The following is a 12,836-nucleotide window of genomic DNA, read 5'->3' on the forward strand; positions in this document are numbered from 1 at the left end:
TAAAACCGATGATCATGCTAACGTACATGAGGTATGTTACAATTGTACACAGAAAATCCTCAAATCCTCCTCATCACCCAACGCAGTCACATGTTGAACTCAACTACCAATTTTGTTAGAATCTTCCTAAACAAAATTGTGGATGATTTACTGCTAGACTAAACTTGAAAATTGTACTTACTTGTCCCTATTCAGTAGTTGGCACAAAGTGTCCATATGTGGAATTGCCTGCCTAAATGTGTCCTCAGATGTACTATAAATCATTTTAAATATTTCTCTCTTTTAAAATATTTGACCTTTAGCAGATTGATTTTTTTTCCTCAAGCATTATCAGATCATTAAAAATTTAGCTCACCAATTTAAATATTGATAAGATTGTTTTGCTAAAACACGATCATCATACTATTGTTTTTGTTGCTTTTATTACAAGCATATAATATTTATTGGCAAAACACAGAATACAAGCTTCACGGTTATAAATCAAACATTAAGCAATATTACCTCACCCAAAAGGCATTATGAACCAAAATAAAAACTGATGCGATGTTTACATAGTAACACAAACGTAAAAATGTAAACTTTGAAGTGGAAAATAAAATATCAACTGACCATGATTTTGTTGTGTTTAAGTACATGGAATTCTTCAGGCTTAAAAAAAGAATACTAGAAACAATATTAATCGTCTGATTAATATACGGTATATATATTATTCCACATACTGGAACCTCCCCATCCCCCTAAGAACACTGGAAAATTAAATTAAGTGTAAATCATATCAAGGAAAAACTGCACAAAAATTGCAAGTTACACAAGTATAATCATGTGTACAGTATATGTAGAGGATTTTTTTTTTTAATTTTGATGTTCCATATGCATAAGCAACCACTGAATAATAAATATTTCAAATGTGCCTTTTGAGTTGACTGTTAGAAAAAAGGAGATGTATATTTAAAACTGTACCTGAATTTTGTCATGTACAAGAGAACATTGTGTTTTTAACAGTCCGGGTTTGTAACCTTGTATAGCATTGCGAAAAAGTCACAGTAAAAATAAGCAAATTGTTTCTGCATAGCGAACAATTTAGCTTTCATTTTATAGAAAAGTTAAAAAGGCTTTAAATATGTATTCGGTCAAATCATTTTGAGCAAGGATGCTATATGGCAATGGACATCAGAATAAAAACAACATGAAGCCATATCCCATGAAGAAAAAAAATACATTTTTGAACACGAGAACATTGGACGTGAAGTTTAAATAGCACCATTTTACTTCAGAAATCAAATTGATCCCAATACCAAATGCTCGGTAATCTGACTGAAATAATGCAAAACTAAATGATTGTATAGCATACACTTTATGCATAGAAGTAAAATATATTTCCCTTTAAAGCATTGGGGGTAAAACCAAACTGGAAAAAGGTGATTTGCAATGGTTTAAATGAAAAAATAAAAAATAAAACCCTGCTTCAGTCAATATTCTAAATTTTCACAGCACTGAAGATGTACATTTACTTAAACAAAGCATACTGCAAATATATTGCACAACTGCATTGCTGATACTTTCCATTTATTTTTATGAGAACTCCACTCAAAATGTTTACTTTGGATGGAGGAGGATTTCGACTTTGCAAAGTTTTTCTCACCAAGGGTTTCCATTGTATCAGTGTACATTGCTCTGCACAAGTATTACAAGATTTGTGCCCGGTCCAGTTGTTTATGGTTAGATTGGGCGAATCATCATATATCTGTACAAGAGCAGCATGTTGTCTAGAGTCAAACATTCTTGTGGAGAGAAAAACAAACATTCACCAGCACTTGATTTTTTGGACCACTTACTATAGTACTGCTGCACAGCTGAAGAGCTCCTACTCTTTACTTCCCCCTCTCTTTCCTAGGCTAAAAAAAGTTCAGCTGACCCAAGCATGCATGCTTGTACAATTTCCTGCCCAAAATAAGGTCCCCAGCCAGATCATGCTGCACAAATTTGACTACCATGCTGTTATGCCTGTTAGTGTTAAAAAGAAAAACCAACACAATGAAAATAAACCTCGATAGAAATAAGAGGCATTGCCATTGCTGTTGGTTCGCTTACCATAATACATATTTTACAGATAGCAGCAAATCATGCCATTCCATTGTTCTATCAAAGTAGTTTGATCTCAAAGGACAACTATCAAAAAAATGTTCAGGTTTTCCATTCGCTGATAGATGGCTGGAAAATATGTATCATTTTCATAATAAAAGCTTATTTAAACAAAATCTCCCAATTTACATATCATAATGGTAACAGCTCCGTGAAAGCTGATGATGTCAGACATGAGGCATCATCAGAAGGGGCACTGAATTTCAGTTAATTCAGCTTATCACTTCCCCTGAGCTGAATTGTTTTATAGCTTCTGGGGAAGTGGTTAGCTGAGCTACAATACCAACAGAGCCATCGTCACATCCAGCACAACTGGTGCACACAGGATGGGTTAAGTAGTCCTCGGATAGAGAACCATTCCTCTATTTTTTCTTCTTGTTATTTAGCACTTAAGTTGTATACTTATCACACTTTAGCTATGCATCACTTATAGGTTATATCTTATTTAGACCACAGATTATACACAGTTGTGTTAACCTCCTTGCCGGTTATCCCGAGCTCAGCTCTGGGTAACCTGCGCAGGAGGATTTCTCAGGCCCCGCTGGGCCGATTTCTATCAAATAAAAAGGAGCACACGCAGCCGGCACTTTGCCAGCCGCGTGTGCTACCTGATCGCTGCCGCAGCGCGGCGATCCGCCGTGTGCAGGGCGAAAGAGGGTCCCCCCCAGCCCAGTACAGCCAGAACAAACAGTTCCGGCCAGCGCTAAGGGCTGGATCGGAGGCGGCTGACGTCAGGACGTGGGCTGACGTCCATGACGTCACTCCGCTCGTCGGCATGGCAACGAGGAAAGCGAAACAAGGAAGGCCGCAACTTCCTTGTTACTTCTGTTAAAAAAAACCCTCCCGCAGCCGCCCTGGCGATCTTAATAGAACTCCAGGGAGGTTAATCACCAACATTTGTACTTTTCTATTGTAATGTCTGTATTACTAAAAATATGTTGGTATATAGATTATAGAGGTTATATTAGTGTACCCTGGTTTTACTTCCAAGCTGCTTATTAGCCACAATCAGAGATTTAGGTTTCCTGAAATCAGACATTTAAGATACTGCTGGATAAAAAAAAACCCAAAAACATTTTAATGATAGTTGCCCTTTAACTTCAGTCATTAAAACCGTAATAACGGCAAACGAACTTCAGCATGGTGAACCTAACTGAGCAAGTTCGCTTATACTAGACTTATCCTTATTTATCTCCCATGTAAAAGAAAATAGCCATGCTTGACTCGCCTGAACTGATCCCAGGGACCTCCCTCTGTGGGCTTACTGCTATTGGTGTCCTGTTTTGTAAAGATAAACATCATAATATTGTTTTTAAAAACTTGCTTAGAGAGAGCTGACAAAGGTGGCTGAAACGTGTACATCAGCAAATTGACATTTGACTGTCTGTTGTTGTACAGGCAACCAAATGGGGCAAGCTACAGAGAGGACTGTGAACGTAACCCTTGAGTTCTTCTTGTGTAGAATAGCTTTTTCTCTAACTTACAGTAGAAGAGAAATTGATACAGAATACAGTACTCTTATACTACCCTCTAGTGGCAGAAGACATATGCAGCAGTAAGCCCAAACCAAGGAGACCACAGGAATTGGGGAGTAGAGTACTTGATGAGGGGTGCCTCATAAGTGCACCTCTCCTTCACTCTGAGGGCTCTGAACAAAGTAAACTTCACTGATGGCCTAATTAACCTCCTTCCCAAGTGAACAGTGCCAAGTGGCATTCGACCTGTAAGTGAAAAATAATGAAGCTTGTCAAACACATTAAAATTTTATATGCCCGTAAACAAAGCTGGTCACTTAAACGTTTTCAATGGTAAAATAATATAGAAGGCTTAAAATAGAATAAATAATTTTATAAAGTTTTTTTTTTTTTTTAAACCCCACCGATCCTTGTTAAATTTCTCATATATTCTGTCAGAGTTTTCTATTTCAATAAGAACTATATTAAAAGAAAACCTGGCTATTCCCGGTTTCACGGTTGCAGGATACAACAAAGACATATAAATATTTCCGCAAACACTTAAGCAGTGAAAGAAGTTCTTCCAACTGTGTTCACTGAAAAACAGACAGTCTCCACCTCCAACATGAGCTCCAGATGCAGTAGGCAGAGTGTGGCCAGTGAGAACAGCACAGATATATCAAATCACATCTGACAAAAAGTGCTTCCATGCCCATTCTCAAATGTAACATTTAATTTGAAGTTCCAGGCCCAACACTACATTATACCTCACAGAGGCTTGCTTTATTCCACTATATATGTCCTTCACGTATTCTATCTGTAGAATGTTAGCTTGAGCAGTGCAACAAGTCCATTGTTCTTGCTCCCAAGGCATTATCAGGGAGGAAATCATGGTTAGCATGGAAACTGTCATGAAAAACGGGTTTTAAATGCTGAGGTTTATAACACGTTGTAAAAGGCAGAGTTGTACAGTGTTTAGATAGATCACTCATCTTTGTTAACACCATCTTAAATACTCACATCTATGCAGTTACATAGATAGGTAGGGATAGACAGCACAAGCTTGTTTGAAGCTGGACAGAGCACAGAATATTCACTGTCCACAACAAACGGTGTAGCACCAAATTAAATTCAAGTGATCCAATAGATAGTTAATCAGTTTGTATTTAGTTCATTTTAATTACATTCTTCCCTATGCATTGCTCTACCTTAACTCTTTCTTCACATTTTAGGTCTACAGTTTTAGTATCGCTTAAAGGAGAACTCCACCAAGGTAAATGTGTGTAGGTGCAGTTTCTGCTCTGAACGTTCAGGTTCCTGAATACTGCAGTTCAGCGTGAAACTGAAGCAATACAGCCCTCAGAGAAGGCTATGGGATGTTCCAACCATTGAGTTAATGGCATCGCTGCTCTCAGGATATTGGAAGTATGCCACGCCTGTTAAATCCACTGGGGAGCAAAAGATCTCTGGATCATAGCCACAGAGGTTAGTGGCATTTAGGCCTAGCCCTAATTCACAGAAGGCATCCTTGTGGAGTTCTTCTTTAACAGTTCCTGGATTTTCAGAATACAGTTTAGGGCATGTCTACACATTAGTTTTCTCTTCTTGCATTCTGTTACTGGTGACACATGAACCAGTCCTTAGCCAAATAAGGCAAAAGACCAAGGAACCCATAAATAATACAGTTAGGTTAAGATGTGAAATGTACCAAAACTGCATCATTAAATAACTAAATTCTGCAGTAAAGAATTGATAAAGTTGGAGTGGCGCATTGTCAGTGCTACTTTGCAATAAACCTGTAAGAATGGTTCTACCACCTTAAGTGTGGCAAAATGCGTTCTTTCGCTAATGTCGGTTCAAAGAATAAGCCTAAACTTTAGGTTGTATAATGAGCTGCTAAAGAAGTCCAGATGACTTCTTAAAAAGCGTGGACAAAGTTTGTAATCATATTAGTTTCATTTATTGTGTTTAGCAGAAAAAAAAAATGTTCTTTTTTTAATAATAAAAAAATATGGAAATAAAAGTTTCATTTTTAGGTCCCCACCTGCACTTCCACTCAGTAAAAAAACTTTGTAAGCTGTAGAGAATGTTGCTTTATTATTGCAATAAATGAGTCTCTAACATTACAAGTTCAAAGTCCCCAGACTTGGCGACTGATAACTAGGCACTACTGCTCTCTATGGAGCTATATTTTCTCTACTGCACTGCAGCAAAACATGGCCTTTCCTATACCTACAATGCTCGCCAGTCATGCTAGCAGGAGGAGCTCTAAACATATCCTATTCTCATTTGTGATCATCTATTTTTTTAGTACTAAGCGTAGTAGACAAAAAAAAAGGAAAAAATGACTGCACATTTCTTTAGAATAACATACATTGGGGTTGATGTACTGAAAGCCAGTAAATCTGCAAGTTTACTGGTGCTTACACCATCTGTGTAGCGCGCACAGCGCAGTTTGTGCAACCTGCAATACTTGGGTGACACTTGCATTGCTATGGTAATGCGCAGTTCACTAGCAACATGTGCGGAAACCAAGTACTATCTACATATGGCAGATTTACAGACTTTTAATGCAACAAACCCAATGAAACTTGGAGAAGGAAATTCCACTATACACTGAGCACAAGCCCCTCCCATATTAAAGGTTGACCTCTGGTCAATCCTGCATGTTCTTAAACTTTAATTTAAAAAAATAAATACTATGATGTGGTCCTGTACATTTTAATGTTGAAGTTATTATTCCATCTTAGCGCGCAGCCAGCTATTCCTGTTTAAAATTAAAAGTCTGTAAGCTTGAACAGCAGCTTTTTCCATCCATGAAATCACAACATTTTGCTGTTAAGTACTTCCCGCCCAGTAACACCCATACTTCTGGGTGCGTATTTAGCTGCACAAAGCAGGAAGCACTGCAACACTTCAGTAATCAGAAAACTAAACACACCCCACAGACATTTTGCTGCCACCAAAGGCTGTTTTTTTTTTTTGTTATGTCCGCTCATAATCAAGATGAGAAAGCTAAAATAATGTTTGACAAAACTGTTTTATATACAGCATGACTGAGGGGATTGCTTTTTATTAGCAGAAGAGGAATTTAAAGCAGTGCTCCACCATGCTGCTGAAAAGAAAATTATACAGCAACTGTGTCTTGCTGTTAGAACAAAACAGAACAGCCTGTTCAGTGGATAACAGCGCAAAGAATTCTATTATTTGCCACAGAGCAGTTATCTAATGTGACTCAGACTACATGGCGCTAGGCACTCATTTGGGTAATACACAAATGCAGGGTCTTTTGTTTTACTGATCTTCTGTTGTCCAGTTAGAAAAAATATTTTTTTTTTGATTTCTGTATGTTACTGTTTTTTTAAAACTTTGTGTACACCATAGTTTTTACCCCTTGAAACAGTCTGATCTTTTCTGGTGACAGTCTACTGTGTATACAGGTGTTTCCAAACATTGCCTGCCTTCTCAGCAATTCACTGAGTTGGAAAACACAGGCTGACTAGTATAAATGTTTCTTGCTCACCCTCTCCTCTTCAGGAGCCAAACAAGCATCGCTCTAGGTCACTTGAAACACAAACTTTTTTTTTTAACAAACAACAATTTATAATTTCTGTGGTTTCTGAAAAGTGGGTATTTCTCTAAACTGCTTAGCAGAATGAAGATCACATCTAAATTTGGGACACAAAATCTAAAGTCCTGACTCACAGCTTACTTAGCTGAATCCGTTTTATAATGAATGCAACAAGAGAAAAATAGCCTTGCAGACATGCACCTTAGTCACCAAACATTACCCATATGTTCAGCCAGACACAATGGCCAAGAACAGAATATTTAAGATATGAGCTTAGCACCAAGAATAGATCACACTGAGAGCCTAGTCTGGAAAAATGATATTTGTTGAAAACTGAGGGAAAACTAACCTGTCATAGAAGCCTAAAAAAGAGCAGTACCTAGACTGAAATCATATGGCCGTGGTACAAAAACAAAAAGTTGTGTTGCCATTGCAGCAAAAGGCCAAAAGTGCACTGTGACATATAACCAAAATAATTGTAACTGCTGGGCACTCTATAATCTTTAGGCATCTCTGAATAGTTTCCAAAAGGAAACCATATCAAAGGACATCGCTCCCAATGATGACTTTCCATTTTCTTTTTTTTATATTAAACAGGTCAAAATACTGGCTCAAATTTCTGCACTGGACAATCAGCCTACGCTGATTGTTGAATAAACTTAAAAAGTGGGCTTTAATTGTAAATGATTTATAAAACCTTTTCACAATTAAAAAGCAAACTAAGGTAATTTGGTGTCAATCTCTTTTTTTTCTTATCTATTAGATATATAGATATATATATTTATTTATATATATGTATGACGATCAATACATCTCAAAGACCAACTGGGATGTAGTTTGCAGCAAAGACATGAATATTCATGAAAAGCGTTTTGAGATTTGTAAAAGTCATGCTGGTAGTGTTTTGAGTTGTGAAAAAAATCATCTATTTTGTAGAAAAGTAGAAATATTCTCCTGTCCAGGACTCCGGTAACCATGGTTGTATAAGTGAAGAGGTTCTCCTGTGAGTGCGCTACAATCTTCTGGCTTGAATCCGCTGGTTCAGGTCATGTTGTGAGCGATGTGGTGCACTATGGAGGTGCCTGTGATAGTCTCTGCAAAAAAACTTTGTCCACAAAGACAAGTAAGTTCTGTTACAGTAAGTCCATTTTCGGTCTGTAATGCAATAGGAGTGGTGCTTTCTGGAATTAAATCAAAGAGATAGGCACAATTATAAAAAGATTACATTTAATGAGGACCTGAAGTGTAAATTGTACATTCAAACTAGTCCTCTTCTAAAAGTAAGTTACAATTACCGGTACCTGCTGTGTCTTTAGCCCTCTACTTCTGATGTGTTGCCCTGCTCCCCTGCAGAAAAACACCATGGTGTTTAGCTTAGTTTAGCTACACGCCAGAACCTGGGGGCCCAGCGGCTACAGCAGGGATTCGGGGGCCAAAAAAACAGCAGGTAATTATAATATGCTATTAGAAGACGTCATGTTTAATGTATAATATACACTGGAGGTCCAATGAAAAAAATAAAAACAGATATACATAATTATATATAAATACATTTTCTTCATTACTGGAGAGGGGGGGGGGGGCACTTTTTTTTTTTTTACTTCCACAAGGGGTGCGTTTATTTGGATTCTACACAGAAGAAATTGTTGCCAGGCTATGTAATGGCCAACTGTTTTCCAATTCCTGCCAGGCTGTGCGCACTTTGGTAGTGCTCCCATAATGGGAGCATTCTGTGCCTACGCGGCACGGGTGACCATGGCCTTAAGGGGGCTGGAGGAAGCCCCAGGTAAGTATAAATGCTTTATTGGAAATTGCACTGCTTTGCAAAAATGCAATCTGTACTCTCTTTGTGGGGACTGGATTGCCTTTGAAGGTATCTGTATCTCAGAAAACAATAAAAAGCCTGACAGAAGTTCTAACCTTTTCCTGCTTTATCCAAAAGCAGAAACAGAATACCAGTAATTGTCCATGTTTTACTTTAAGAGTAGACACTCACAAATGCCTGTATAGAACACATAGGTATGTATCCAACAACATGGTAGTGAGTGGCGGCCACATGGAGAAAGAGTGCTTTCTATTAGCAGGTGAACTTTAACGTTTTTGGTACAATAAAGAATTTTATACATGATTTGGCTGAGCGACCGATTTTTATTGAAGTATGTATCCAACTAGGGCAATCTAAAATGCAAATACTGATGGGTCTCTTAAAGCTGTGTCCTCATCCCATCTCTTTAATGGTTATGGGGCATCAAAGTGATCATTATATAATTATGCAGGTTTATGTCCACTATTGTTTTGCAATTTCAATTAACCACTACCATTGTGATTGAAATTTACGTCCTATTTGCGGCCGCTTATTCCTGCCAGTGAGTACATTCCAATCAGCCCCGCCACGCGGTCTCCTCACTTTCGGCCTGTGCGTGTTGCTGCACCAACTCGCTCTGCTGTCATGCTGACAATGGAGCTTCCGGATCTTGGTCAGGAGCAAATTGCTGTAAGCCAATCACAGCAATCACAGCACAAAATAGGGCAACTTCGTGCTACTAGGCAGTCACCCAGAATAACAGGATTTACTATTAGATTGACTTTAATATTTATATTAAAAACATAAAGAATGCATGAGATCAAAAATGACAAATATACCTTAAATCTCCATCTTGTAACAACAACAAACTTAAGCGTGTGATCTTTACCAAGGATTTCTTCATTGCATAAAATGTCCAACTGAAACAAAACAAAATAAAAGATTAAAATTTGTATGCTATAAGTGAAGAAAAAAAAAGTCATTGACGATGAAGATGAAAGCACCCAGACTGAAAATCATTTTCACTTGGCATCATACTGGTTAGTGGCAAACTGCACAAAATGCTATTTACTTGATTTAAGCACACTCAAAGCTGAGGAAATGATGCTTGAGAGTTTAAAGTGGACCCAAATTAAAAATACAAGATTTCAGGAATAAAATCTATTTTCTAAATTATAATAATAAATAGCAGCCTTTTTTATTGGAGGAACCCCTCCCTTCCTTTCATATTGCCGGGACAGAATCCGGCAAAATGCTGGAGTAGGTGGTGTCTGGCAATGGAGGAATTGCTAATGGCTGCCCCCAAGTATAACCCTAGTTATGAAAAGAGGAGGGTGAAAAGCATGCACTGAAATGCTCATAGGCTTGAATGAGTGTTTATTTATCTTTGTATGTGTCAGAATAGTGCAACTAAATATTTTGAATTAAAAAAATCTTTGGTTTGGGTCCGCTTTAAGAGCTGTCTGCTCATTAATTTACAAGCATTTAAAGTCTAATTAAGACTGCTAATACATTTAAAGAAAACTAGTTCAGGTGCTCAAAGAATCATTTTTCTATAACATCTTGAAAAGTGTCCAGCTACATTGTATGAATTGTCCCCTTAACTACATTTCCCCATGTTTGCAACAGGCCTTCTGCTCTAAAACATGGCTAGAGTGCCCTGCAGCTATACTTAAAGCACAAATATAACCTTAAACATAGAATTTAATTCATTAAGACCTGTATTTTTTGGTAAAACATGGTAATGTACTCCATGCAGTCATTTTAAAATTCACCAAGATTTTCACACATGAAGTAACAGTTCAGTAATTTACCAATAACACATGCATGACAATTCACAAAGGTATGGATTCATGTGGTACAGTATTTCAATCAGCGTTTGGTGGATTAATGCAATTTACGGAAAATAAAAGGCAGATACAGATAGCTTTTTTTTTTTTTTTTTTTTAATTATTATACTGACAAGTAAAACACGCAAGTCCAAGGTGCAAAAACTTAACGTAACATTTGAAATATATCAACACCATTAGCATCCTATTATCTAAAAGTTGCTTACTATTGTACAAAATGATAGTTGTGGATTTAGGTTCTACAGTATAATACAGTGGTCTCCCCAGGTTCTATTAGCCAGGTGGCACACCCGGCTAATTTTGGTGAGCACTGGGCTGTCATCAGCTTGCCTCCTCATCTCTCCTCCTATGCTGTAAGCAGAGCTGCACCGACCCTGCATTTCCCCATCACGCCCCACCCGACTACTTTTTCATGCTACCAGATTACAGTCTAATTTCTGTTTTTTTATGTGGTAAAAGCTTTTGGGAATTGACATTTAACAAAATGTTTGGTAAAAGCAGTTGTTTTTTGCTTTATCGCATGTGGTAATGCTTTGTGAACAGTGGCCATTGAATCCGAAATCCTTCAAAATTCTGAAATATTCCTTTTTTGTCTCCTCCAGTGGAGGGTCTGCTTTAGTGTAAAGTGAGAAATTGTATTTTCTCTGAAAGAATGATGTTGTATGCATAGGAGAAATATGAGCACGTGCACAGATATGTACAGGGATTAAGCCTAGTGTTAAGATTTCACTGCTATTACAGTGGTATAAGACATTTTTGGCTTTCATAAGAGTATGCTCATCACCCAGCATTATAAAGTGTAGAGAAACCGAGAGCCCAATATAGTGTAGTATGTTAAGCATAAATGAAATAAAGGTTATCGTGAGAAAATTATACTCACACACATGGGTTACCACAAAGGCAACCACTGCATAGGCAGGTGAGGAGATTAGACCTGTCCTCACTCAGGGATAAGAAGTCGCTCTCTGTAGATGCGAAAGGGGGTAGATCACCCCTCCACCAGGGGTGGACACGGTATAGCAGTAGAAGAACAGAGGCGCCAGCAGGATAAAAGCGGATAAAAATTTTAAAATTTGCTGGGAGGAAGTGGTGGACTTACCTCCATAAAGCAGACATGAAAGACTGTCTGAATAGTAGCAATCACATTTATTAAATAGTACCCCAAAAAAGTGCAACGTGTTTCGCAGGCCCAGCCCGCTTCATCAGGCAATAAACGTGGGGACAAAACAGAATTTCGGCATTAGCAGAGGCGCCTCTGTTCTCCTACTGCTATACCCAGCATTATGGAAACACTTTCACAGAGAGTATCAAGTGATGCTTCCAGCAATAATTCCCTGATGTGAACTCTACAGCCCCCTGAGCACAAAACAAACCTGACCTGCCCTGTCACAGTCAGACTGGTCTTCAGCCCCATCTACACATTACGATTCTTTGTACGATTCGATTACGATTCTATTTACGGTTCGATTAAATCCGACATGTCCAATTGGGATTCGATTAAATTTGATTTGCCATTGTTTTGCGGACATGTCGGATTTAATTGAATCGTAAATAGAATCGTAATCGAATCGTACAAAGAATCTTATCGTGTAGATTGGGCTTTCCAGGTTCCTAATAGTAATACTGGACATGAGAAACACAGGCACATATGGATACAGGTGCATAGATGCACACATAGACACACTAATCAACACACAGACACCCAGAGCAGAGCCTAAAGGAACATTGTACGTCCAAACCTTTTTTACATATACACCTAAACTATTTCCAGACCCATTCTGATTGTCGAATGGCTAGACACCTTGCTGCCTAGAGTAAGGGAATTACCAGTACATGTGAGCATCTGGGTATTTCTTCCTTCACCTGACTGGAGCAGAAGAATCCATGTGTACTGGTGAGGACACTCTTGCAGAATGCAAATGGGTTTTTTACTGAAATTATTTTTAAATGTGCATATACCATAACGTGTATAAATAAGAATCTTCACAGGTGTATGGAAATTTCCTTAATAAGGT

The 12,836-nt window shown here is 38.0% G+C and overlaps 1 protein-coding gene across 2 annotated transcripts in view; it reads right to left on the reverse strand.

The window, feature by feature from the left end:
* Positions 1 to 450: 450 nt before the first annotated feature.
* The window catches only part of PCGF3 (polycomb group ring finger 3), a 130,099-nt gene continuing 117,713 nt past the window's right edge, over positions 451 to 12,836 (reverse strand). For both annotated transcript variants that reach the window (XM_068234258.1, XM_068234257.1), the window contains exons 8-9: positions 9,811 to 9,891; positions 451 to 8,348 (exon numbers count right to left, since the gene is read on the reverse strand). In XM_068234258.1, coding sequence (XP_068090359.1) covers positions 8,301 to 8,348; positions 9,811 to 9,891 — 129 coding nt within the window. In that variant the 3' untranslated portion in view covers positions 451 to 8,300. The remainder of the gene's footprint in view (positions 8,349 to 9,810; positions 9,892 to 12,836) is intronic.

Source organism: Hyperolius riggenbachi, chromosome 1 (assembly GCF_040937935.1).
Source record: "Hyperolius riggenbachi isolate aHypRig1 chromosome 1, aHypRig1.pri, whole genome shotgun sequence".
NCBI classification, from domain to species: Eukaryota; Metazoa; Chordata; class Amphibia; order Anura; family Hyperoliidae; genus Hyperolius; species Hyperolius riggenbachi.